Source organism: Gallinula chloropus (assembly GCF_964237585.1).
Source record: "Gallinula chloropus genome assembly, chromosome: 6".
In the NCBI taxonomy this organism is placed as follows: domain Eukaryota; kingdom Metazoa; phylum Chordata; class Aves; order Gruiformes; family Rallidae; genus Gallinula; species Gallinula chloropus.
Window position 1 is genome coordinate 886,370 of NC_140091.1, and position 27,761 is coordinate 914,130.

The following is a 27,761-nucleotide window of genomic DNA, read 5'->3' on the forward strand; positions in this document are numbered from 1 at the left end:
ATGACCGGCGAGAAGCTGCGCTCGCTGCGCAGGGACCACAAGCCCAGCAAGGAGGACGGGGACCTGCTGGCGCCCGGCGACGACGAGGCGGCCGCCGCGCCCGGAGGCGTCTTCACCGGCGGCCGCGGGAGCAGCGGCAAAGGCGGGCGGGCCGGCGGCCACCGCATCTTCAGCAACCACCACCACCGGCTGCCGCTGAAGGGGGGGCCGGCGGCCGGCGGGACGGGCCCGCCCGCCGAGCCCGACAGGTGCCCGGCGCACTTCCCCGTGCACGAGTGCGTCTTCAAGGGGGACGTGCGGCGGCTCTCGGCCCTCATCCGCACGCAGGGCATCGGCCAGAAGGACAGCCACGGTGAGTGCCGGGGCAGCGGCGCGGCCTGCGCGCTCCGCCCGGCGGGGAGGCGGCGGCGGCGGCGGGAGCTCCGCGGGAGCCGCGCGGCCCTTCTCTGGCTCTCTGCTCCCCTGGCTCGGCCCGCAGCTCCGCGCCCATTGCTCGAAAGCCGCCGGTGGTGCCCCTCTGGGCTCGGGGCGGTGGCGGCGCTTGGGAGAGGTCTGGGGGTTTGCCTAAGCCAGGCGGGCCCGGGGCCCGGGCGGCCTGGGGGGGCCCGGGCGGCGCGGGGGGCCCTGGGGCCGGGCTCTGTGGGGGGGCCCGGGGCCGGGCGGCGTGGGGGGGCCCGGGGCCGGGCGGCGTGGGGGGGCCCGGGGCCGGGCTGTGTGGGGGGGGGCCCGGGCCGGGTGAGCTCCCTCACACCGGGTGCTGCCTCACTCCCGAGAGCTGACTCGGTCAGGGCCCGCACCCCCCGGGACTCGGGAGCGAGGTCTTGCTGCCGGGTTCTGGAGCGGGTGGTCGCGCTTCTTCGGCGGGGAGGGACCTGCCTTTGATGCTTCCCTGGGGTGAAACCCCAGAACTTACTCTCTTCTTCCTGCTTCAGTTCTGAGACTCGAACAAGCCAAGATCTCACTCCCTGCTCCTCTGTAAGCTTGCTTTGGCCGTACAGCAGCAGCAGCAGAGGCAGAGGTGCCACCCTTGTGTCACTCCACAGTGCAGACATTCCCAGAAGCTTGCTAGGGCATCTTAAAACGATACCCTTAATCTGGGGAATACCTTAACGTGGCTGAAAAATGCATCAGCCAGTCGAGTCAGCTTAAGTTGCATGGTTAGTCTTCATCTCCATGTTTCCTACCTGTTCCAAGAGCAACATGATCTGCTTCTGCTGGGGAATGCGACGCTGTGCCTGCCGTGTGTGGTGTCTGGAGAGGCTGTGCTCCAAGGCTACAGTTACCTTCTGTTCCTGATTAAGGGATAGATGTCCCCTTTGTTTTTCCTTAATTGTGTTGTGTAAAGTAAAAAGGAGCATTAAGGTAGAGCAATCTTCAGGGTTGGTGGAGTGGGAATAATGATGCAGTAGGAAATGAAAAGCCGGGTCCACGATAACGTTAGGCACTCTGACACACAGGCTGGTGTGTGTGGAGTAATACAGGGCTCTGCTTTCCCAATCGGGGCAGGGAGGAGTAGTTCTTACAACTGTCATAACATGTCTCTAAGTACATTGTTGTCAGCGTGGCCACAGGTATACTTATCCTGTCATCTTCATTCCAAGCGTTGCAGTGGAGACTGGTAGCATGGAAGCAACACTTGGGGAGAGGTGTTCTCCCTCACCGTGTTCCTCCTGCTGACTTCTCCCCTACACCAGCTCCAGTTCCTCATCAGATAATTCCTCACCATAAGCTCAGTACCTTTGAAGGTGCTCCCTTGCCCATCTCTGCTGCTCTGTCTCCTCTGATGTGCATTGACAACGTTGATACCATCCTTCTCTTATATAAATGTGCACACACACATATACATATAGACCCAGTGAACATCTCTCTGCTTTCTCAGCACTGTCTACAGAAGGCTTTGGGGATTTCTGTCCCTGAATCACTTCAAGTAAAAACCTGCTGTCCTGGTTTGGCCAGGCTGGGGTTAACTCCTCCTGCAGCAGGGCTGGGATGCTGTGTCTGGTGTCAGGATGGAGCAGTGCTGGTAACACCCTGATGGTTCCAGTTGTGTCACAGTCAAGGACTTTCTCAGCTCTCCATATTTCTCTGTCCATGAGAAAGGAGGGTTGAAGCCAGGACAGGTGACCCAGACTGGCCAAAGGGGGTGTTCCATGGCAGTGACACCCTGCTCAGTGTAAAGGGGTTTTGGGGGAGGAGGAGGGGGCAGCTCCAGGACACAGGGGTTTTGGGGGACGGTGGGTTCCGGGGCGGCTCTGGGTGGCACAGCCTGAGCTGTGGGGTCAGTGGGAACCTGCACTGTGTGTCAGCAGCTTCAGAGATTTTTGCTCTAAAGTCCTGTTGGAGTTGTGATATTTGATCTTTCTGCTATTCTAGTAAACTGTCCCTATCCCAACCCACGGGCTTTGGGTTTCTTGGTTTGGGGTTGTTATTTGCCCCTTCCTCTTCCCTTCCTTCCCTGCTCTTTTCCTTTAAAGAGCAGGCAGTTGTGTGGATCTGGGCTCTCAGCTGGGGTAAAACCATGACAAATGCCTCCATGTTTTTACTTAAAGTGATTCAGATCAGATATTAGGAGAACATTTTTCACTGAAAGAGTTGTGGGGCTGTGGCACAGGCTGCCCAGGGAAGGGGCTGAGTCCCCAGCCCTGGATGTGTTTAGAAAAGGGTAGATGAGGTGCTCAGGGATCTGGTTTAGCTCAGGATGGTTGGACTGGATGATCTTAAAGGTCTTTTCCAACCTGCTGATTCTGTGGTCCTTTGCTCTTAAGTTTTCAACCCAACCCCACCCCCCTGGTGCCGTGGCATACCGAGGGCCTGACTAGTATTTCCTTGTTATTGTGTTCTTTCTGCCTGAATCCCTCTGTTGCTTGTTTACATATTTGAGTTGTGAGTGATTTGGGGAAGAAAGCTCCAGCCTGCAATTGTGCTGGGAAATAAGGCAGAAGAATCCTGGTGCATGACAAGGAAGTGACTGAGGGAAGGAAGAACTTCTAGTAACAGTTACTGTTTACAGCTCCAGCCCATTTTTAGCCTGCGGTGAGGTGCAGAAAGCCAAGGCCTGTGGAAGGTAAACCTTGTGGTATTGTGCTGTATCAGAACACCATGCTGGCTCAGTGACTTGAGCACAGCCTGCTTGCTCTCTAAATTAACCTCAAAACCCATTACCCATCAGAAGGTCGGTGTCATTATCCCAAAAGGGACAAGTCTCTTGGGAGAAGGTTGTAACATACCTATTGAGTTACTTATTTCTACTGTGCTCTTAAGAGCTTGGATGTATTCAGAGTAAACCCATGTTACTATCTGGAACAGACCAGACTTCTTGCTGGGTTAGTCCTGGAAGCAGGCACAGCTTCCTTGTAGGTGTGTCAGGTGCCTTCCCAAAGGTTGGGAGTCACACATGCACGTGTGCACGGGCGAGTTCACGTGTGGTTTGGTGCACTTGTGGGGTTCTAGGCACTGCTGTATCACTGTTTGTGTGGCAGAAGGCCCTGTGGGCTATACAATCTGAGGAGGGAAGTATGCATGCCGATCTCCCAAAGCTCTGGGTGGTGAGGAAGTTGTCTTCAGGTGGAAGGGGAGCGTGAGGCTTGTTTGTGTGGTGAATCAAGCTGTGGTTGCAGCTGTTCAGGTGTGTGCCCGGTGACGTTCCCAGTCGGTGTTTAGAAACCATCATCCTAAACCTGTTATCATTTGATTGAACTGCATGGGAGTCATCACAGCGACACGTCAGCCACTTAATGATTGCCAGTGCCCTTTTCATTGCAGTGCTCTCCTGCAAGTAAATGCTGTAGTTGTACACTTGCACCCCCCTCTCTCTCTCTCTGTCTCCAGCAGCTGCCTCCTGCGGAGCTGCTTGTTTTCCGGGAGTTTAACCCTTGCTGTTGTGGCTTGAGCTGTGGTTCAGGGGAAACCTCAAGCTGTTAGAGCCATCTGTGCAACTGCAAGGAGTGTAACTGCCCTCTCCACCTCCTCTCTGTCCTGTTAGGAACACTTCATTGCACTCTGCACTGCCTGGGAGACATTGATCAGTGTTAAAGTTCACCCCTTTCATTTGTGTTCCATCAGACTAATTTTACCTAGAATTACTCTGGCTGGTAAATGTTCTGGGGGGGCTGCAGTGTGATAGATTCCAGTGGAGTGGTTCCCTCTGAGTCCTGTAAAAAAACCCGGTGCTGATTAATTTATCAGTCTGAGACTGTTGTGTTTTAACCTGGCCACAGATAAAACAAGCCCATGGCCGAGCCCTCGCTCCCCTCAGTGGGAGGGGGAGAGAAAGGCAATTTAATAGGACAGAAAAGGGAGAGAAAATGGTAATGGTAAAGGAATATACAAAACCAGTGGTGCTGGTGCCTTCCCTCAGTGTTCCTGGGAGGAGTGGAAGCTTACCTCTGCTCAGACAAGAGCAGAGTCTTTCTGCTTGAACAGCTCTTGCCTTTGTCCTGCTGGAGGTTGCATGGAGGCACTCAGCAAGTGACTCCTTGCTGTGATCTCTTAATTTTGTGACCTTACAGAGTTTGATGGCTGACTTTAAGAAGTCAGAGTTAAACCTGACAAAGCCCATTTTGTTTGGCCCAGAGAGCATCCAGACATCCCCAGGTTACTCAGATCTTAAGCCAGGTGATCAGTGATGGAACTGTGCAAAACGCTGTCCAGGTTTGGTGCTTGGAGGTGCCAGGGCTAGCATTGTGCCTCAGCTCCTGCTGAGGCTGCTTCCCTTTGGGCAGGGGCTCGGAGAGGTGGTCTCTCACCCCATTCTGAAGGGGGCTTTCCTCTCAGTGGGGCTCACCTCCCTTTGGTACAGCAGCTAACCTCTTCTCTGCTCTCACTGATGTTTGTTAAACCTCAGACACCATGCCAGGGGCTCACTGGCTGAAGACCACCTAGCAGGATGTTACATCATCTCAGCTTCCTCACAAATAGCTATTTTTTCCTTCTAGAAGGGGTGGATCCTGGTTTCTGTGCCCTGTTACTGTCCTGTCTGCCTTTGTGGATGCTGCTCTTCCTCCCCCCATCTGCTCTGCCCGACTCTCCGAGCTCCTTTGGAGTTGCCTGCTCTTCAGTGTGAAGACAGCCACTGAGTCAAAGAAAAATCTGTGCTGGGAGAGCTCTCTGGAGGTGATCTAACCCAGCCTCCTGCCCAAAGCAGAGAGAACACTGGGGTTAGCTCAGGCTGCTCAGGTCCTCAGTGTGAAATGCCGTGTGTTGTCACAGAGCTGCGCTTTCCGCGTGTTGCCTGAATGAAATCTGACACGGTGCTGGGGAAAGAAGCTGCTGGGGGCCTGGTCAGCTTCTGTTCCCTTGTCCCTTGCCATTGTCCCCAGCTGTCACTGCTCCTGGAGCTGTCTGGCTGCGTTGTGTTCAGCCTTTCAAAGGTGGGCTGGGCTTTTTGCACCGGGCAGGTTTACTAATGGGAGAGGAGACTTAGCGTAGAGCTGTTGTGGGGTGAAGGTGTCCTGTGGGGGGCTTGGTAAGGTGAGGAAGTGGCTTATGTAAGGATTGCTGAGAACACAGTGTGGCTCAGGCTCAAGTTTGTTCCTCTGTGCGTCGGTATGTCAGTCACTTAGCAAAGAGTGGCTGCATCCCCAGCTCTAAGTCATCCTCTGGCTTGGAAGCCTGACAGGATCTATTAATAGACAGTTTGAGGTTGGCTTCCTGAGTGTGTAAGATGAACTAGGATGTGGCTGGTGACCCGGGAGAATAGTTTGTGCTGGGTGTTGGGTAGCTCATCCACACCCACTTGGAACTCTGCCTCTGACTGCTTGCCTATCTTGATGGGAGATGTTCTGATACCAGGGTGCAGTTACCTGTAGAGCAGCCTCTGTGTGTTGGGATGTACAGCACATCAGCTCTGGCGTGCAGCAGGGGTGTCCTGCTAATGTGATACCATGAAGGAACCCTAAAATCAAGGACTTTGTTAGAATTGCAACAGAAACATGCTTCCCAGCAACTTCTAACTCTGTTGAGAAAACCTTTAAACATATCACAGAATCCCCAGGTTGGAAAAGCCCTTTAAGCCCATGGAGTCCAACCGTCCCTGTCCTGTGCTGACCCAGCTCCCTGAGCACCTCATCTCCCCTCTGTTAAACACCCCCAGGGCTGGGGACTCAGCCCCCTCCCTGGGCAGCCTGTGCCACAGCCCCACAACTCTGCCAGGGAAGAACTTTGCCCTCCCAGCTGAGCTGACCCTGCCCTGGGGCAGCTTGAGCCCATTGCCCCTTGTCCCAGCTCCTGTCCCCTGGCTGCAGAGACCATCACCCACCTCTCTGCACCCTCCTGGCAGGGCAGGGGAGGTGGGGAGAAGGGCTCCCCTCAGCCTCCTCTTCTCCAGGCTCAACACCCCCAGCTCCCTCAGCTGCTCCTCAGAGGATTTGCCCTCCAGCCCCTTCCCCAGCCTGGTTGCCCTTCTCTGCACTCGCTCCAGGACCTCAGTGTCCTTCTGATGGTGAGGAGCCCAGAACTGGACCCAGCACTCGAGGTGCAGCCTCACCAGTGCCCAGTACAACAGTACTGGAGCTGTAATGCAGCTAAAACAAAGAATTTTGTGTCCTTACGTTATGTTAATAAAACACACCTGGATTCTGGTAGCAGCATTAATCCAGCACCCACTGAACCTTGGTGCATAGTTGAGAACCAAAGTATAAATCATCTTGTGCACAGCCAGGAAAACGGGGTCATGTTTGTAATGTCTGCCTGGGAGGCTCCCTTTGGGCATCAGAGGAACCAAAAGGCTTTTTAGTTTTTTTTTTCCTTTGGAGTGAAGTTGCCATGACTTCACCATCTAACCAGTACTGTATTTGTAGAAATTTTGAACTAAATCCCTGAAAAATTAATAAAATAAGCTCTTAAAATTTTAATCAGTATCTTATCTTAGAGTAGCTTTTAACCTAGATGTGTCATCTTTGTAAATTGCCAGGCTTTTCAGACCATGCTAAGCATAGATGTTTGGGTTATCCCTTGCTAGAACCCCAGACTGGTGTGGGTGGGCAGGGTCCTTAGCCCCCCAGTGCCTCCACTCTCCCCAGCCCAGGGTGCCCCAAGCTCTATCCAGCCCGGCCTTGAGCCCTGCCAGGGATCCCAGGGCAGCCCCAGCTTCTCTGGACACCCTGTGCCAGGGCCTCCCCCCTCCCTGGGAAGGATTTCTGCCCCCCAGCCCCTCTCCATCCCCCTCCTGCAGCTGGAGGCCGTTCCCCTGGGTCTGGCCCTCCCTGCCCTGGGCACCAGCCCCTCTCCAGCTCTCCTGGAGCCCCTCGAGGGACGGGAAGGGGCTGGGAGCTCTCCCCAGCAGCAGCTTCTCTTCTCTGGGCTGAGCCAGCCCAGCTCTCCCAGCCTGGCTCCAGAGCAGAGGGGCTGCAGCCCTCCCATCATCTCTGGGGCTCCTGGGGACTGGCTCCAACAGCTCCATGTCCCCCTTGTCCTGGGGACCCCCGAGCTGGAGGCAGGGCTGTGGGGGGGGTCTGTGTCCCAGAGCAGAGGGGCAGAATCCCCCTGTCCCAGCCCTGCTGGTGCCACTGCTGGGGGTGCAGCCAGGACACGGGGGGCTTCCTGGGCTGCCAGCCCACAGTGCTGGGTCAGGCTGAGCTGCTTTTCCTGATCCCAAAGTCCAGCTTATCAGGGCTGCTCTATCCATTCCCTGCCCAGCCTGTCACTGTGCCAGGGATGTCCCTGACCCAGGGGCAGGACCTTGGCTTTGCTGGACTCCATGAAGTTCACGTGGTGCCACCTCCAGCCTGGCCAGGTCCCTCTGGGCACCGTCCCTTCCCTCCCGGGGACTGACCCACCACACAGCTCGGTGCTGCTGGCTCAGTGGTGCTGAGGGTGCCCTTGGTCCTGCTGCACACGTCTGACAAAGATGTTAAACAGCACCAGTCCCAGCACCAACCCCTGAGGAACTCCACTCCTCACTGGTCTTGATTTGAACTTGGAGTGTGGCCATCCGGTGAGTTCCTTATCCACCCAGTGCTCTGTCCCACCAAATCCATCTCTCCAGTTAGAGACATGGATGTTGTGCACGTCTGTGTCAAACACGTTGCACAAGTCCAGGTAGATGAGGTCAGTTGCTCTTCCCTTACCCACCAAGGCTGTAACTCCATCATAGAGATCCAGCCAGCTTACTGGGCAGGACCCCAACCTGTGTGCCCTGTCCTGGGGACCCTGCTTTGGCAGGGGGTTGGACCCCATGGGCTCTGGGGGTCCCTTCCAACCCTGGTGATTCTATAATTCCCCATTGGTTCCTGTGACCTCAGGAGCCCCTTTGAGGAAAGGAAGTTGGCTGCAGTAGGTTTCAAGGTGTCCTGAAAGAAATCTCTCTGCCCATGAAGTGCATCTCAGAGATACCTATCTGAACAGGAACAGTCCAAGTGCTGGCTGAGAAGAACATCCCTGTGCTGGAGTGCTCAGTGTGTCCCTTGGGTGGGTCACACAGCGAGTTTCCTACCCTGAAACGTTTGGGCTGTGTGTGTGCACACCTGTGGAACTGCAGTTGATTCTGCTGCCTTGCATCTCACATGTTTGTGTGTTCTGTGTTTCAGGAAACACTCCTTTACACCTTGCTGTGATGCTGGGACATAAAGGTACGTAAAGACATCTCTCTCTTTTAAGCTCTTCAATTCTCCTGAAGACCTGGGGGCTGGAGGGTAAGATATTCCAGCTTTTCTGAGTGTTCAGAGTTGAGGTTTTCTGCAAAGAATGCACCGAGCAGGTGGAGAAAGGTTGGAGAAGAAGTTAGGGCCATTCTTCAGGCCCCATCAAGGGGATGGGGGTGAGTAGGATGGGGTGAAAGGGGTTGGAGCCGTTGGACTCCTTGGGGCAAGAGCAGCGGGTGGACACAGCTCTGCTCTTTTTGCAGAGATAGAGAGAAATTGGGAAACTCAGGGTGTTGTAGACGACTGAGGAACAGCTCTGAGGGTGGGCAGGTGCCCCCTGCTTCCCATGGGGGCTGGCAGCTGATGCTGGTGGGTATGCCCAGGGCGTGCAGGCCGGGTGCTGATCCTCCAGCTCTGTGGTCAGGGGCAGTCAGCTCAGGCACAGGAGGGGGATTAGCTGCTGGCTGGGACACGCTGCCCTTTCTCTCTGCTGACACCTCTCTGGCAGGGGGTGTCACTGTCATCCTTGCTGATGCTGAACAGCCCCGTTTAGCTTTTCCCAAGGAAGTGAACCAGAAGAAACCATCCTCCAGAATAAACCAACTCTGAGAGTCCAGATGTGACTGTTCACCTGCTCTTTGCACCCTCCCTCACCCCTTGATTGGAGTCTCTGGCGTGCTGCCTGGCTGTTCTTCCATGCATCAAACCACCCAGAGTCGTGATGGCTCTCCTCTTTCCACACACCCTTCCCAGCAGGATTTCAAGGCACAGGGTTTAAATTTCCACTTCAAATTAAAACTGTAGAAATAGACATGTTTTGAGACTGGGAGGAAACCCGGAGTGTGATTGTTCAGTCTCAGTGACAGGCTGTTTCAGTGCTGGAATGGAAGTGGTTTGGGTTGAGTCCCACACTGGCACGTGGCCCTGCTCTGAGAGAGAGCTGTGTCAGCCCAAACCCCTGGCAGGTTTGGAGAGGGGGGTGCAGGATGTGCAATGAGCTGTCTCAGCACACTTGGTAACACCGATGGAGGGATTGATCCGAGCTGACTGAGAGTTGAGTTGGGAAGTAATTTGGAAGGTGGCTGGAGAAGCAGCAGCAGTAGAGTAGCTGGAACCTGCCAGCCTTGGTCTGGCCTGTGATACTTCTGGAACAAAATCTTAAAAAGCAGAAGATAAAGAAGATGTTTAAAAACCTTTTGAGATGGTGATGAGGCAGATATGTTTTCCAAGTGCTGGAAGTCAGAGATAGGAGGTTTTTTCAACCTGTGAGAAGCAGTGCGTTGTCAGACCTGCTGTTTCCCAGTGAGGGGCCTCGTCCAGAGGCTGGCAGGACAGAAGGCAGCAGCCACAGCAGCCTTTCTTTAACTCCTCAGCCTTTTCTTTGTGAGAGAGAAGCTTTCTCCCTCTGTTGTGCCCCGTGGCAGCGTTTGTTTCCAGCTTGGGCTTGTGCTGGTCGTTGGTTCATGCAGTGTTTGCACTGGTGGCTGTCCTAGGCACTGTGTTTAAGCCACTGTACAAATACCTCTGAGTTCCTTGGCCAAGTAGTCAGGGCTTCTGTTTGTTTACCACGAGAGATGATGCATTCACCAGTGAAGTATCTCTTCCTTCCTAACACCAGTGCTTGCCAGTGAGTCACAGCTGCTGCATCTGGAATGACTAGCAGGGCTTCCTGTAGCAGCTAGCGTAGGAGAACCTCCGGGAAGCTCCTCTATCCACCCTGCCTGCCCCTCCCCTCTGATGAGACATTTCTTCAGCCTGCAGCTCCAGCTGGTAACTGCTCCCCTTTGCAGATGGGTCAGGTTGGTTTTGATGAGGTGTGGTGAGGAAACTCTGAGTCGTTGGAAGCTGAAGAGCCGTTTCAAAGGAGGACAGCTTATTCAGAGCGTGAAAACACTGCAGGCCGCCTTCTCTCCTCGGTTTTAAAGATGATTCATCACCCCACCGTCCCCTGTTACCCGTGCAGGCTGAGCTGTGGCCCTGTGGTTACTTGCTGTGGCTTTGGAAAGATGTTAACGTTGGTTTCCTGGCACGGAGTCCCTGTGCTGAGCGTGGGGATGGCACTGACACAGGCTGGTGCTGAGGCTGATGCTGACAGGTGTAGGGCACTGCAGGCATTGCCTCTGCCTTGGCAGGGCACAGGGCCCTGACTTGAGTGCCCTGTTATCAGGGCTACAGATAGCCACCTTGTAGTCCTGCACTGCCAGTTACTTGTGGCTCTGGGGCTTTCTGAGGGCAGTCTGCTGGTTTGCAGCAGAAGGGACGTTTCTCAGTGGGTGGTTGATCCCCAATTGTGGTTTTAGTGCTGGTATTTAACAGGGGAATGCTCTGAGTGCTCCAGTAAACTCTGAGCAAACATTTGACTCAGAATCCAGATATGTATTTTGATAAACTCTTTGATACACTGAACACCTACTCCTTTTGCTTGATTAATGCTTCCTTCACCATGAAGGACACTGCTTCATCCCTGCTGTGGACTGTAAGTAATGATTCCTGTTCTGTTACAGAATGTGCCCACCTGCTTTTAGCCCATAATGCTCCTGTAAAGGTGAAAAACGCTCAGGGATGGAGCCCTCTGGCAGAAGCCATCAGCTATGGAGACAGACAGATGAGTAAGAACCTCTGCTTCCCAATCATCAGAAAACAAGGCCTTGTTCAGGGCTGGAAAACAGGGTTTGAAACCAAGGGGGGGGGTGTAATACTCCTGTTTTAGTTGTCCTTAAGAGTTTATCTTAATCAGCTGGTCTCTCTTTTTATTGAAACATGATAAAATCTGTGTGCACATCCATTTCCTTGATTGCATCAGGATGCATAATGCTGAGTTAAGATTTTGCTTAAGGTGACTGTAGAAGCTCTACACTGGCATTTGCATTTCAAATCAGAGTTAGGAGGTGGGAATGAGTTTTAGCAGTATGGTCTCTGCTCTTTGTGGTCACACGTGTGCCTGGTGGATCAGTCAGCAATGGGATATGGCTTTTGGGCTGCATCTCAGCAGGCAGATCATAGAATCACAGAATGGTCTGGGTTGGGAGGCACCCCAAGGGTCACAGAGCCCCAACCCCCTGCCACAGGCAGGGACACCAACCTCCAGGCCTGGAGCTACACAAGGTTATCCAGGGCACCATCCAACCTGGCCCTGAACAGGTGTTGTGATCAGAGTAGGCTGTGTGTAACTACTGTAACCTGAAGTGGTTTTCTCCCAGGTCTGATGAAATGTTACAGTCACATTGTTGGGGTTTCTTTTTGTAAAGGTGTCAGACAGTGGCACAACCTGTACTGGACAAACAGATTCCCTTCACAGTTCATTCCTCTTTAGTTACAGCACTCCTGAGGAAGCTGAAACAGCAGTCCAGGGAAAGTGTTGAAGAAAAGCGACCTCGTTTATTAAAAGCCCTGAAAGAGGTGAGGCTTTTACTTGTGCAGGTCTCTCTTCTCTGAATAACCATCTGGGGTTACAGTGTCTGTTTCAAAGGGTCCCAGAATTACAGGTTTTTAAGATATTACTTCTCAACTTCTAGAAATTCAAACCCAAAGGTTTATGTAGGACAGACCTGGAGTTGTCTTTGCAATCTGAAAGTTAAAGAATATCTTGTTAACCTGTGTTTGTTTAATTAGACTTTTAGGTTTTTCCCAAGTCTTTTGTCTCAGTGAATATTTCGCTGACCAACATTTGCTAATTTTAATGAAGTCACCCTTTGCTTTGCCTGTGGTTTACAGGAGTTGGCTGGCCTGTGTTTGTGGAGGTAGAGGAGTGTTTAGGTGGGTGCTGAAGCTTATTTCCAGAGGATAAATTGAAATTGGTGTGTGTGAACTCTGCTGGCAGAAACTGGAGCTGTTAATTAGAGCCAGAGCCTGTAATGCCCTGTGATTGGATGTGGTCAGTCAAAGCAAGCAAGGAGGTCTGGAGGTGGTTGGGGTTTTATAAAACACATTTACAATAAATCTGTTCCAGTCCACAGTTTAATAGCTGTGTGAGTGATTATCTCCAAGAAGCCATTGCAGGTGGGTAGTTCAGATGAGTTATGTCATTCATCATTACTGATTCTGGTCCAGTTAAGGATTCAGAGATGCTTAAGTGCAGTAGAAGTTCAAATACAAACATAGCAGGTTTTCTGTTTGGCACAATACAACTTCTGCATGTCTTTCAGCAAGTTTTACAGTTGTCCTTCAGACCATAAAGTGTTCTAATATGTTCTTTTCATCTCAGCTAGGTGACTTCTATCTAGAGCTTCACTGGGACTTTCAAAGTTGGGGTAAGCAATTGCATGTTCTGTTTCCTTGGGAGATGATGCAGTCAGACTTCAGCAGGCTGCTTCTCTCCAGCTTAAGCTTTCTGCTGGGTGGCATGTTGGACAGTTCACAACCCAGTTCTCAGGATGGAAGCTCTGAAGAAAGAGCAGGCAGCTCCTCTGCTGAATTCTCTTGGCTTGCTCTCTTTCAGAGCTGAATTGTATTCCTTAATCTAATTACACAAAGTGGAGGGGAGGGGGGGCACAAGCTGCTGTTTACTTCAAGAAATTGATTACTAGAAAAGTAAAATACCAAAATGTCTCCCTGATGGATTGGTGTCACTGTGGAGCAGTGGTTTGGAGAAGTTAATTGAGTAACTGGGCTTGGGCGTTTCACTTCTGGAATACTCTGAGTGTGCCTCTCAGCTAAGCACAAGGTGTGGTGGGGCCTTCAGGCCCCAGCTCCACCTAGAAGTTCCCTTTATGTGACTGTGTGACAGTCAGTGCTTTCTCAACTTCCAGCTCCTCTTACCTGTAGAAGAAAAACCTAAATTGGCAAAAATGTATTAATGATGATGATTGGGCCTGAATAACGTCGCAACAGCAAAGGGTGGTACCTCCTGTGACTGGCTGAAAGTGAAGCTGCTCTTTCTACTTGCTTTCATGTGAGCATAGCCTGAGTCTCTGCTGCTCTCTGTGCCTCTGCCTCAGCCAGGAGGAGCGAGCAGGGCAGCCAGGCCTCCACCAAACACCTCTCTGTCGAGTCAGCACACAACAGGGAGTGGAGCTGGCTGTGGGGTGAGGTAAGACAGGGCTCAGTGATGAGGCTGCAGCCCAGCATGCAGACTGTCCTGGTGCCAGTCAGGCACTGTGCAGAAGAAGTGATGCCAGCAGGAAAGCCAACTGGTGCAGGGGTCCTCTTCACCAGGAGACTCACTCTGCCTCTGCTGACACTACTTAGTTTTCTCCATAAATTCTCCTGAAGGGAAAAAGATGCTCTGGGAAATGGGTGTGTCCTGAATTTTGGTCCTCTGCTCTAACTCCATTGTCCAGGAGGTTGTAATTCCTTGTAGTTCCTTTGGAAGATAGCACTGAAATGCCATCCTGCTGAACTGGTAATGGTCCTTTGGAGAATAAGGGCAGCTGGAGTCTGATATATCCATCTCATAACACCCTCACGACTCTCAGTTCCACCAGTGGTTTAACCTTTGCTTGAGGTTTTAAGCTTAGTGCACTGGGTTTTCTGGGGGGTTTTCCTACTTGTAGCTGCAGTTAGTCTTTCAGCTGGGACAGTCTGTGAGCTATCAGATCATGGGATGAAAATTCCAATCAGCTCAAAGGAGCCACTGGAGTTTATACATGATACAGTGGTGGCTGAGGGCATGTACAGATATGTCCTTATGCTGGACGTGGTCTGTATGATTACAGCCCAGGTTTGTAGTTCCTGAACAGAGGAAACCCTGGTAGCAGTTGTATTTGTAGTGAAATTCTGCTGGAAAATGGGTGTGTTGTAGTTGTGTTAAAATACACTGAGATTCAAACTGGTGTATAGCATCTCCCCTGGGAGGAAAGGCTGAGGGAGCTGTTCAGCCTGCAGAGAAGAGCCTGAGAGGGGATCTGATCAGTGTTTATCAATAGCTGAAGGGTGGGACACAGGGGACATGGGCAGCCTCTGCTCAGTGTCTGTGGGGACAGGACAAGGGGTGATGGGCTCAAGCTGGAGCACAGGGAGTTCCCCCCCAGTCTGGGGAAGAACTTCTTCCCAGTGAGGGTGAGGGAGCCCTGGGACAGGCTGCCCAGGGGGTGTGGAGTCTCCTTCTCTGGAGAGATTCCAGCCCCTGTCCTAGGGACCCTGCTTTGGCAGGGGCTTGGACCCCATGGGCTCTGGAGGTCCCTCCCACCCCTGTGACTCTGTGATTGATGGAAGTACTGAGTAGAGTCCCCAGAGTGCCACCTCACATGCTAACTGCATCCTCTCTCCTCTTTAGTGCCTTTACTTTCCCGAATCCTGCCTTCTGATGCATGTAAAATACACAAGCAAGGTATAAATATCAGGTAAGTGCTGATTTTACAGAGGGCACTCCCTGAGCTGTAGGAGCTGTGTGTTAGTGCAGCCACTGGCTTCCAGTGTGGTCTGACAGGCGCTGCCCAGCAGCCTGCTCACACTGGTGCAACAGCATCGTGCTGGTGCCATGGTGTTCAGAGGCAAGAAGTGGTCTGAACCTCAGGTTGTCTTCCCCCCACACCCCTCAGTTGGTCTGAATATAACTTCAGAGTTCCCAAGTCACTTAAAATAGAAAGCAGAAAGGTTTGGGATTCAAATGTTTTCCCTTTAGGTTCCAAATTTTAAACCAAACAAAAAGTCAAGACTATGAGTGAGAAGGTTGAATCTCTAGACAGTTTGTTCTGTTCAAGCTGTTGGCATAGGGGTGTGAACTGACTTTTTAGGTCAAATTTGAGTGCAAGACCATTTTTTTCCTTCCCTTCTCATTTCTGTGTGTTCTGCTTGTACAAGACTATGGATCATGAGACTGGCACAGAGTGGGAGTAGCTACAGATTTTTTCTTGAAATCAGAGGCCAAGGTATGGTGGGTGTTAAGCAGAGAGAAGTGGTCACTTAGAGCTGAGGTGGTCACTGCAGTCAGGTTCTTTAACCATCTTTGTCAAAGAAGTAAGTGTTGTAGCAACACTGGCTGTGAATTGCTAGAGACATCTCCGTCCTTGGCTCCATCTTCTACTTATTCAGGTCAGCAGAGGCATTTCTTTTGTGTTGGCCAGGGGTAAAAATAGAAATAGCAACTAAAATAAGTCAAATAAAAAAAAAAAAAGACTCAGCCTCTCTCTTAGTCCTCTTCATAATTTGGGTCATGTCCTAATATTGTTCCTGAACCCAGCTTCTCCAAGAGCTGGATGCTGATCACATGGAGTAGCTGGATTTCCTGACGTGTAGCACAGCCTGGCTGTGTAAATTCTGTTGCTTCCTCAGGCTGGCAGTTTTGAAACACAATTTTCTATGGAAAACTTCACCTTTTCCTGTGAAATTGGTGTAAGAGTGGTTCAGAATGCATTTATAAAGGTAGAGATGCTAGAATGTGAGGTTTAATAAGAGCAGTTCTTCACATCAGGGCTTCACTTGGGAACGTGAGCATTAGTGTGGGCTGGGATGGAAACCAGTAACGATGCTTCTGCTGGCAGCCTGGACCTAGTGGTGTGTGGGAGTGTTTGTGGGTAACTTGTTTGAGTCACTGGTGTGTTTCCACAGGCTGGACACAACCCTCATCGACTTTACCGACATGAAGTGCCAACGAGGGGATCTGAGCTTCATTTTCAACGGTGACGCCGCACCCTCCGAATCCTTTGTAGTGTTAGACAACGAGCAGAAGGTCTACCAGCGCATCCACCACGAGGTACAGGTCTCTCTGGGGTGGGAAACGCCTCCAGCTTCTGCTTCAGCTCAGAAGGCTGACCTGTGTTATTGAACACAGAGCTCAGAGGCACAAATGAGCGCCAAAGAAACGCGAACTGAAGGAGCTGTCAGGCAGAGAAGGACCTGGGGGTGCTGGGTGGCTGCAGGCTGAACATGAGCCAGCAGTGTGCCCAGGTGGCCAGGAAGGCCAAGGGCATCCTGGCCTGTCTCAGGAATAATGTGGCCAGTAGGTGTGGGGAGGGGATTGTGCCCCTGGGCTGGGCACTGGTGAGGCTGCACCTCGAGTGCTGGGTCCAGTTCTGGGCTCCTCACCATCAGAAGGACACTGAGGTCCTGGAGCGAGTCCAGAGAAGGGCAACCAGGCTGGGGAAGGGGCTGGAGGGCAAATCCTCTGAGGAGCAGCTGAGGGAGCTGGGGGTGTTGAGCCTGGAGAAGAGGAGGCTGAGGGGAGCCCTTCTCCCCACCTCCCCTGCCCTGCCAGGAGGGTGCAGAGAGGTGGGCGATGGTCTCTGCAGCCAGGGGACAGGAGCTGGGACAAGGGGCAATGGGCTCAAGCTGCCCCAGGGCAGGGTCAGCTCAGCTGGGAGGGCAAAGTTCTTCCCTGGCAGAGCTGTGGGGCTGTGGCACAGGCTGCCCAGGGAGGGGCTGATTCCCCACCCTTGGGGGTATTTAAAAAAAGGGTAGATGAGGTACTGAAGGATCTGGTTTGGCACAGGATGGGAATGGTTGGAACTGATGATCTTCAAAGGTTTTTTCTAACCTTGTGATTCTGTGAGTTTTGTGTCCAGTTGTTACAACTTAAGCTGATAATGACATAAAATTTTGTTACTAAAGATTGTGCTTTTGAATACAGACTTCTAAAGTGAGGAAAAAGCTACAGTGGGAACCTCTTGGAAAGATCTCTGATCATTCTGAACACGTTTGAAGTTATGGCACGTGTGCCCTGTCATCTTTCCAGAGGGCTGAATCTAGGAGTCCTCAGGGGGTTTCAAACGTGCTGCTGCTTTGTGGCTGTTGAGTCACACTGTGGCTTTATTTGTGTTAATATTTAAGATTATTTGGTAACCATTTGGCCAAAGCCACTGTAAATCAGTTTGAAAATTGGGAAAGGTGTGCAGCCAGGAGTTGGACTTGATGATCCTTATGGGTCCCTTCCAGCTCAGGAGATTCTGGGATTCTTGGCAAACTTTGAAAGGGAGAAGTTTATTGTTTATTTTATTTTAAATATTTAGAAGAAATCGTTGTTATTAAGTTCTATTTGCTGTTTGGGATTTTTTCCTTCTAGGAGTCTGAGGTGGAAACAGAAGAGGAGGTTGACATTCTGATGAGCAGTGACATTTACTCCGCAACCTTATCAACCAAGTCCATTACCTTCACGCGCGCCCAGACGGGGTGGCTCTTCCGAGAGGACAAAACAGTAAGCTGAGCAGGCTGCCACAGGCTGCACAGCTGGAGACAGGGTGGCTCAGGCAGCCTGAGTGGCTGGGAAGGAGTAAGAGATGAGGATGTGCAGGACAGAGGAAAAATACCTCCCTCTCCGCCCCGCTGCCACTAGTTTGAGCACGTAGAATATGGACGATGGATGCTGCCCTGAGGAGTGTAGGTCTGGGGAGGGGATTGTGCCCCTGGGCTGGGCACTGGTGAGGCTGCACCTCGAGTGCTGGGTCCAGTTCTGGGCTCCTGTCCTGGTTTGGTCAGGATGGAGTTAACTTCTTCTGTAGCAGTGGATGGAATGCTGTGTTTGGGTGTTAAAATGAAAGCAGTGCTGATAACAGCCTGATGTTTTTAGTTGCTGTCAGACAGTCAAGGACTTCCTCAGTTCTTCAAGAACTGGCTGTCCCAGTCTGTTGGGAGAGGAGTCGGTGAGGAAGGAAGGCAGCTTGGCTGAGTGGGGACATCCAGGAAGGTCTTTGGGAAAAGAGGGAAAAAGATGAGCTTTGGAAGAAGGGGCAGGTGTCTTGGGACCACTATAGGAATGTAGTGAGATCATGTAGGGAGAAAGTCAGAAGGGCTAAAGCTGAACTGGGACTCAGACTGGCCAGTTCTGTAAAAGATAATCAAAAGTCCTTCTATAGGTGCATTAACAGTAAGAGGAGGATCGAGGAGAATCTCCAGCCCTAGTTGGATACTGAGGGAACATTAGTGACAAGGGATAAGGACAAGGCTGAGGTCCTTAATTCCTTCTTTACCTCAGTCTGTAATAGTAAAGATGGTTATTCCCTGAGTACTCATCCTCAGGATCTGGCTGACAGAGAGGGGAAGAATAGCAAAATTCCCATGGTTAAGGAGGAAATGAGTGTGGCCTGGAAGGAAGATAACAAACTGTAGCTAGTGGGCAGGGAGACAGCAGGTTGTATGGAAAATGCCTTTACCCTCAGAGTACACAGTCTCTGCAGACTGTTCTGGGGTGTGTGGTGAGGATTCTGTGTGCTCCTGTGGCAGGCAGGCAGGAAGAGGGAGTGTTGCTTTCCCTGGTACTCAGTTCAGGCAGTGCCAGTCACCCCAGGTTTGCAGCTCAGCTCCTGCTTCAGAGCTTCTCTCCTTTTGGACACCAAGTCCATATTCACAGGGGTGAATCATCCCTTAACAGACCTTGCTGTTGAAGGGTCTCTAGCCAGATTTCCCCTGGCCACTCTGAAGTTCTTAAACCATCTTTTCTGTCATTGATATGAAATACCTGCTCCAATGGAGCTCTTGTGTTTGTGCTGTATGGACCGTGCTGGGATTCTCCATGGATAACTTGCCTGGTTGGCAGTGTGAATCCCAACCCTTCAATCCTGGCATCACCCCAGCACCCTGAAAAGCAGCTGTTTGGATGGACCAGCATGTAAGTGTGTTTATTGTCTCTCCTGTGAGTCACTAATGGCCAGCTCCTTTCCTGCAGGAAAGAGTGGGAAACTTCCTGGCAGATTTCTACCTGGTGAATGGGCTTGTTTTGGAGTCAAGGAAGAGAAGAGAGCACCTGAGTGAGGAGGATATCCTTCGGAACAAGGCGATCATGGAGAGCCTGAGCAAAGGTGGCAACCTCATGGAACAGAACTTCGAGGTACTGCCTCAGGGGTTCCTCACACCACAGGGGGTTTGCCTGGGAGAATCCTCTCACACCAGCCTCTTAGCAAAACCCATAGACAGTGTTTTTATTTGCCTTGGATTGCCTTAATGGCAAAATAATAAATCTGCTCCACAAGTGTAATTATGGTGATATGTTAATGAATGATCCTGATTAGCACACACATTGAGGGATTTCTGTGGTTATATTGGGTATTTCAGTCTTAATTTATCTCTTAGCAAAAGATGATGGGTTTGGCTGTGGCAAATTGCTTGAACTTCTTTTAGCCCAGAAGCTGATTGTTCAGATTGTTCCTGGTTTTCCCTCAGCTTCACTGGAGTGGGGCTGCTGTTACTGCCATGAAATCAAGAGCTATTCAGGAGGAGCCAGGCGACATCTGGGAACACACATACAGCCTTTTAGAAGAGATTAATATAGTTCTGTGTTAGCTTGTGCTTTGTTACTTGTCACTCAGACACTGCAATTAACTGATTAGCTGATGTATCACAGGATCCCCAGGTTGGAAAAGCCCTTTAAGCCCATCGAGTCCAACTGTCCCTGTCCTGTGCTGACCCAGCTCCCTGAGCACCTCATCTCCCCTCTGTTCAACACCCCCAGGGCTGGGGACTGAGCCCCTCCCTGGGCAGCCTGTGCCACAGCCCCACAACTCTGCCAGGGAAGAACTTTGCCCTCCCAGCTGAGCTGACCCTGCCCTGGGGCAGCTTGAGCCCATTGCCCCTTGTCCCATCTCCTGTCCCCTGGCTGCAGAGACCATCGCCCACCTCTCTGCACCCTCCTGGCAGGGCAGGGGAGGTGGGGAGAAGGGCTCCCCTCAGCCTCCTCTTCTCCAGGCTCAACACCCCCAGCTCCCTCAGCTGCTCCTCAGAGGATTTGCCCTCCAGCCCCTTCCCCAGCCTGGTTGCCCATCTCTGGACTCACTCCAGGCCCTCCATGTCCTTCTGCTGGTGAGGAGCCCAGAGCTGGACCCAGTGTTGAGGCAGCCAGGTCTGTGTGGGTGCAGTTTGAGGCCACACAGCTGCATGGAGGCGATGAGGGGAAGAGCAGGAGGTGGAAGAGCCCAGGGCAGAACGAGCTGTGAACTAGACAGGCTGTATTGCTGTGTTCCTCCCAGAAGTTGTTTATTTTGAATGCAAAATCCCCAGGGAATGTGAGGTAGGTAAAAGCTGAGCCCTGTTTCTCTGCACAGCCTGTCAGACGACAGTCCCTCACTCCACCATCGCCCAACACAATCACCTGGGAGGAGTACATATCAGCAGAGAACGGCAAGTGAGTATCTTCTTCTTGCCTTTACTTTCCCTCCACACCTCTGGGTTTATTGCTGGGGGCTGGGGTTGGGTTTGTCTGTGTCCTCCAGTTTGGGGGTGCTGCTTGTCCATTGTGTTGGGAGGACTGGGGACCTCTGGGGTTGGTGTTCCAGGTGCAGGGGAGCTGGGGCCGTGTGTGTACACAGTGTGACTGCATCAGCTGGTACTAAACCCACTGGATGGATGGCTGCCTGATACCTGTGGCTTGAAGTTTAGGCATTTGGATAATACACACATCTGAGCTGGCTTCTTTTGATTATTTTCTGACAAGTTCAGTGCTGAAATCCATTTATCTTATTAAAAGTAGGTGATTTAATGAGACCAGTAGCAGTGGCAGTGTACAGAGCTGCACTCTTCTGGAATGCAAAGACATACAGACCTCCTTGTAGTGCCCACCCCTGTGCAAGATGCTCTCCTCTAAGTGTGTAGCTGAAATTTAAGTCAGTTTGCAGCAGCTTCATTTGTGGAGGGTGCCAGTGGCTGTGTTTGCCTGCCAGCACTGGCTGCTGACCAGTGCCAGGCTGTGCACTGAGCTGTCACACAGGTGACAGCACAGCAGTCCTTGCTCCAAAGCCACTGGAGTAGGCTCTGTGCAGATGGAAAATGATGATCACAGACCAGTTTGGATGGGAGGGGTCCTCAGACCCCCCCAGTGCCACCCCTGCCATGGGCAGGGCCACCCCCAGCAGCTCAGGGTGCCCAAAGCCCTGCTCTCCATCCACCCCCCAGCCTGTTGCTGTGCTGGGGATGTCCCCAACCCACAGGCAGGACCTTGCCCTCCACAGTCCCACCTCCAGCCAAGGTTTGGGCTTTCCAAGGGGCTTTTAGCTATTTCAGTGTTAAAGCAGTTGAGGCCCAGGGAATATTCAAGCAGAATAAACACACTCTGCTTGAGCAGCTGCTGCTCTTGGGACAGAAATATGTGTATTTTCTTTGTAACCTGATGAACTGGAGGCAGTTTAACAGGCAGCCTCAGCTTCTAGCTAATACAAAACAAAAGGGAAAATACCCATCACCTTATTTGGTACCTCCATGGCAATTTTCTGTCTGGTGGGCTCCAGCATGGCTTTCTAGCCATAGCAGAGTCACCTTTCTGCTTTCTCAGAGTATTTTGTATTTTCAGCTGAAAGCAAATTAACCCTTTTCTAGTTCAGCCTGGTGCTTTGTTCAGGTGTAGGCTACTTCAGCCTGTCCTTGGGGTGGGTGGCATGGCTTTCTCTCCTGTTCATGGGGAACTGCTTGAAGACTTCTCTTGTTTCCCTGGTTTTGTCTTGTCTCCTGGTTTAGCAGAGCTCACAGGGATCTAAGTAATGGTGGTTACTGACTTGTCTTTACTATGCTGAGCTTCTACTTTCCAAGCTTGTGCTTTATTGTAGGGATGCTGGCTCTGCCTGCCTTGCAAACCAGGGTTTCACTGCAAGACAACCTGACCTTGTCCTTCTCCTCTCCCCCTCACAGAGCTCCTCACCTGGGCAGAGAGCTGGTCTGCAAGGAAAGCAAAAAGACCTTCAAAGCCACGATAGCCATGAGCCAGGAATTCCCCTTGGGAATCGAATCGTAAGTGGGCAGCGTGGCCCATGGATGTTCTGTGTAGCAAAGGTGTGAGCTGCAGAGTTCTTCCTGGCTTCAGGAACAGGCACTTGGCAATTTAAAACCTGGGGATGAAGTTGTGTGGCTTAAGCAGTTAAGCTCTGAAACCAAGAGAGCAGAGGTCTGACTTACCCTTGTCACAGTACCCAGGTGCCTGGTTCTACAGAATCCCCAAGGGTTGTGTCCTCTGAACCAACCCAGAGCCATGCTGGGCTCCTTACCCCCGTGGAGGAGAGGCTGTGGTGCTGTGTTCCAGGCCCTTGTGTGGAGCAGGGACAGGGAATGATGTCTGGGTGTTTATTTGTACACCTGTGGTGACATGATCTGGGTGCCCAGGACCCGAATGGGGGTACAGGGTGGAGGCTCTGAGGGGACAGGTGGGTGTTTCAGCCTTCTGCTGGGAGCCATTAGTGTCTTTTTTAGGGGGAAAGCTTGTGAAACCAGAATTTGTGATGAAATCTTCTTTTCTTTTTCAGATTGTTGAATGTTTTAGAAGTAATTGCACCCTTCAAGCACTTTAACAAACTTAGAGAATTTGTTCAGATGAAACTTCCACCAGGTTTTCCTGTAAAATTAGGTAAGGTGACTCCAGCAGCTCTCAGGGCTTTGTATTCCCAAAGTGTGAGTTCTTACTCACAGCTCAACTCCTGCTGGGCTTTGGAAGAACTCTCCTACCTGGGGTGTGGGGCCTGTAATACAAGGAACATGTGGGGCTGTTGGAGAGGGGTCAGAGGAGCCACGGAGATGCTCAGAGGGCTGGAGCAGCTCCCCTAGGGAGAGAGGCTGAGGGAGCTGGGCTGGGTCAGCCTGGAGAAGAGAAGGCTGTGGGGGGACCTCACTGCAGCCTCCCAGTCCCTGAAGGGACCCCAGGAACAGGAGGGGAATCAGCTTGTTAAAGGGCAGAGACTGGCAGGACAAGGGGCTGGAGTGAAGCTGGAGGAGGGAAGGGGGAGAGGAGATATTGGGGGAAGTTCTTTGCAGAGAGAGTGGTGAGGGGCTGGAAGGGGCTGCCCAGAGAGGGGGTGGGTGCCCCATCCCTGGGGGTGTCCAAGGCCAGGTTGGCTGGGGCCCTGGGCAACCTTGTGTAGCTCCAGGCCTGGAGGTTGGTGTCCCTGCCTGTGGCAGGGGGTTGGAGCTCTGTGACCTTCGGGGTCCCTTCTGACCCAGACCAGGCTGGGATTCTGTCATTCTGTGTGTTGCTGTGGGTCTCAGGAGCACGTGGTTAGGTGGGTTAGGCAGGGGCAGGGAGGAAGCCTGCAGTTGCAATGTGAGCCTGTCCCAGCCAGGGAGAGAGCTCTCATTTACATCTTCCTAATGAGGGCCTAGCTCTGAGAGCACTTAGTGCAGAAGGGCTGAATTACCCTCCTGTTAGGCATTGATCTCCATCACAGGGTTAAGTCTTCAGCAGCATCTCTGTGGTTCCTTTCCCTCAGGGGCTGCAGGTCAGGGATTTCTCCTTTGCACCCCAGTAGAGAACCAACTGCCAGCGGTGTGGGAAGGCGTGAGGCTGCTGCTTTGTGGGACAGCCCAGCCCAGCCCCCTCCTCTGTGTTCCCAGCTGCTCTGTCCCTGTGCAGCACCTCGTTTTCCATGTCAGGAAGGGAAACACACTGGGTTAGTGATACTGGACGGAGCTGGGGGCTGTTCCTGTGCTCAGGGTATTGTGTGTTCCAAGAGAACTCTCTTTAAACTCCTCCAGCTTCGAGTGGCCGCAGTGTGGGACCCTGAGCACACTCTGGGACACAGCACGAAGCAAGACAAGTAGGGAACTGGTTCTCTGCTCCTCACTGGGCCACTCTGCTTCCCTCCTAGATATTCCTGTGTTTCCCACCATCACAGCCACTGTGACCTTCCAGGAGTTCCGTTACGATGAGTTTGATGACTCCATCTTCACCATCCCTGACGACTACAAGGAGGACCCCAGCCGCTTCCCCGACCTCTAACTCAGCCGGAAGGGCCACGGTCAGTAGCGACACCAGCGTAGCCCGGGGCAGGGGAGCGGGGGCCCATGGCCATGGAGAGACACTGCTGGGTCTCATGGAAGGGACAGACTCCATCCAGGAGAAGAGGGAAGATGCATCCAACAGCCCCTGTGCCGGGCGGCTCCGCCGGTTCCCGTTGGCAGCCGGCCCCGGGTGCGCGGTGCCCCTGGGTGCCCATCCCTGCTGGGAGGACTGGCACATGTTTTTAAATTTTTTACATTTCTTGGTGATAGGAGAAGCACTCTTGGACCATCAGCGTTACCAGGGGGAATGTCCTAGCTGGAGATTAGCCCTACTTCAGCTGACCACATGCTATCCTGTCAGGCTTTGTTTCCATGGACTGTGAACTCTGTATCATTCTGTATAGCTCAGTAACTTGAATGTTAGTGGAACGTGTGGTAGAAGGAATGCATCTTCTGTAGGAGAACGAACCAAAGGGGAACCACTCCTTGTGTTTCCCTCCCTCACTACGCTTGAGAGCCGGCGTCGGCCCCGCAGGGAAGCGGGTTGCCCCCCAGCACTGCTGTGGTGCTGCCCACGGCTCTGGACCCCTCCTTTCTCCCTGGAGCTCTTGGTTCTTCTCCCCCTCATTGGCTCTGTGCTTAACTGCTCTTCATCCCCGTGGCTTGAAGTCCCTGCTGTGTCCATGGCGCTGTGCTGAGCCACTAACAGCTCAGTAGTTAGAGATTGGCACTTTCCTCTCCTCACACTCACTTGGGAGACTCTCCCCATCATGGTTGAGCATCACCTGGGTTGTCTCATGTTCTGCTCCAGAACCTGGGATGCATACAAGGAGTGCTGAGAACAGTAAGATCAAGGATTGAATCTTCATGGAAGAAAAAGTTCAGTTGTAGTGCACATGGAATAGGTGCCCAGGGGAAGGTTTTGTTTGCAACAGCATAGATGTTTCCAAATTTCCCTCCTCTTACTACTTGGAGTAGGCTGGTGTTTCAGTACTCCAGCTCGCTGAGCTGCTTCTCATTCCACGTGGTCCCGGTCTCCTGATGTGATGATAATCCAGCTCTTTGGTTCGTTAGGAAGCGTTTGTGCAACAGGCTAATGGTGCTACTCGTTTGTGTTAAGGAACTTAGATTAAAGTGCTGTGGTGTCGTGGTACAGAGGTGTAAATATTCTCCAGGTGACGATATCCTTTGTGCACTGGAGTTCAGGCTTTGGCTGGAAGGGGAGAGAGCTGCTCTCAGAGGTGGTAATGGAGCCCAGCGATGCTCAGCAGAGGTAACACCCCCTGACCCCACAGGTGGGGCCTTTCCTGAGGGGGCAGTGACGGCCGCTGGCGGGCCCAGCGATGGAGCCTGGAGCAGACCCTCCCCAGGAGCCCAGCTGAGCACAGCCAGGGGCTGCCCAGGAGCCCACAGAGGGGGGAGTGGAGGTTGATCCTCCTCCAGCAGCACCCTAAGCCTGTGCCAGGGGGTGACTGACACGCTGGGGCCACTGACTGACCACCAGTGCAGATGGAAGGGTAGGGAAAAAGCCCAGGGAAGCGTAGGGTTGTCCCTGTGTTGGGAGCTCTGCACCTGCAGCAGGTGTGGAACAGGCAGAGGAAGGACAGAACTTGCTCTGCCAAGTTGTTATGAATTCCTCAGCGTTCTGCATCAGAGGGAGGATGGACACTCACCTCCCGCTCCTGGGGAAGGGCTGTGGTCCTTCCCCTGGGTCTGGGGGGGAATGTGCATGGGGCTGGGATCACCCTGGGTGCTGAGGTCAGGGTCCTGAGCACAGGTCCCTCCTGTCCTTGCTGTGGTGCTGCTGGAGCCGCTCTGGGGCCGGGCAGGAAGCTGGGGCGAGCGCAGGCACCGTGTGGCTGCTCAGGAAGCGGCTGGCAGAAGCCCTTTGGCTGGGAGTTCCAGGGAAGGAGCCGCCTGTCTCCTGTCCCTTTACTGTGTGGTGACTGCAGAGCCCTGGGGGCTGGAGCTGGGCTGGAGTCCCGGCTTGGGAACAAAGCAAGCAGCTCAGCTGCCTTTCAGGGCCCTGCAGAGGGAGGGGAGGGCTCTGTCCCCCTGCAGAGCTGCTCTGGGTCATGTCCAGGCCCCAGCAGTGCCTGGTGATGCTTTCTGTGATTTCCACAGACTCCAGCCAGGATGCTGTGGGGCTCTCACCTTCCTGAGCACACAGGTACCAACATCTGGGGCACTCAGACACTGGCTGCAGCGTGTTGCTGCACTGAGGCTGCCTCCTGTCTGTCTGGAACATTCCTGGTGATGAGTCTGGAGGCTCAGGGCACAGCTGGGACATGGTTTCCTGATGGATACGCTGGGAGCTGCAGGAATCCTCGTTAGCCAGAGGCTCATTAGGCTGAGACACCTTTGGGACTTGTGTCCTGGCACAAGTGTAGCAAGCCAGGGGTGTGCTCCCTGCAGCTCCCCAGTGTCCTGCTGACTGTCCACACCAGTAGCCACGTGTTTTCTGCTGTAACTTGTTCTCCTTGCAGAGGGTCTGGTGGTGTCCTGAGGTGTTGCTGGTCGGTTGTGTCTGCACAGCAGCAGAGGGTGAGGGTTTCCTGGGCACAGGGACCTTCACCCGAGCTGTGCTGGGCACTGGGCTCCTTCCCCCCTCACGATCGCTGCTCCCACCTTTGGGAAATGAATTTTACTGGTGGGATTGAGGCAGACAAACTCTGTTTTCATTTCCCTGCTCTTTTCCCAAAGACGGTGCAGGGGGAAGGTCTGATGCCACAGTAACTTTACAGTCCCTCACCCTTGGTGGGTGACCCGTGTCTGCATAGGGACTCCCCTTCCCTCAGGCCCCCTGAGCACCTTTCCAGGCTGCAGCGGGATCATTCATGGGTACCACGAGGGATGGAAAAGGATGATCACACAGGGAGGGACAAGAGAAGGGACACAGGGACAGCGGGGTGTAGGTGGAGCAGGGAACCTCAGCTTGGCTGCTGCAGGCCAGGTCAGGGTGCTGCTCCCTCTGCTCACAGCCCTTGGGGTTGGGTGTGGCAGCTGCCAGGGTTTTAATGACCAATTAGGAAAAGACAGCGGTTAACTTTGGTAAATTGACATCAGAAATCGTTGCAAAAGAATTCCTGGGGCTGTTTCTGAACCAAACTGTCTTACTGGTCTTCCAAAACACTGCTTTAATTTGGGGCAAAGGGAAAGCCTTTTCTTTCTCCTTCCAAGGAGCTGCTGTTCCAGTCACTGTACTCACTTTACTGCGATTCCCGAGTCACGTAGTGCAAGGATTCCTTACCGACCCTCTGGATATGTTTGTGCTGGAAACCCCCCTGTTCAGTTGATACTCAAAGCACCTGTCAGGTTTGTTTATTTTTAAATGTTCTTAATTTGTAACTCACACCCCGATCCCCCGTTATTTAATCTGTATTAACGACTCTCCTGTAATGCTGCAGTTTCACCTTTATTTTCCTTACAATTTGTAACTCTGATGGAAACAACGTCACTTTTTTGCATTTGACTGGTTGTCTGGTCCATGTTTTTAACCTGCCCTCACTGAGAGTAATTTTGGTTGTATCCTTCCTTAGAATAAAGACCAAACTGCGCTGTTGGAGTCTGAAGCTCTTCAACAGGGGAGAACGCAGCGTTCGCCGCCCATCACAGCCCCTT

The 27,761-nt window shown here is 52.6% G+C and overlaps 1 protein-coding gene across 1 annotated transcript; it reads left to right on the plus strand.

Annotated features, from left to right (window-relative positions):
* Positions 1-27,699, plus strand: ANKRD13C (ankyrin repeat domain 13C; the record flags this gene model as incomplete). The annotated part of the gene is made up of 14 exons (XM_084266498.1): positions 1-352; positions 8,526-8,567; positions 11,084-11,188; positions 11,893-11,978; positions 12,784-12,829; positions 14,794-14,860; positions 16,068-16,212; positions 17,518-17,649; positions 19,117-19,278; positions 20,489-20,568; positions 22,065-22,163; positions 22,673-22,773; positions 24,008-24,157; positions 27,321-27,699. 13 exons carry the CDS (start codon positions 1-3, stop codon positions 24,136-24,138), a joined length of 1,548 nt encoding a protein of 515 aa, XP_084122624.1. The 3' UTR covers positions 24,139-24,157; positions 27,321-27,699.
* Between the last annotated feature and the right edge of the window lie 62 nt (positions 27,700-27,761).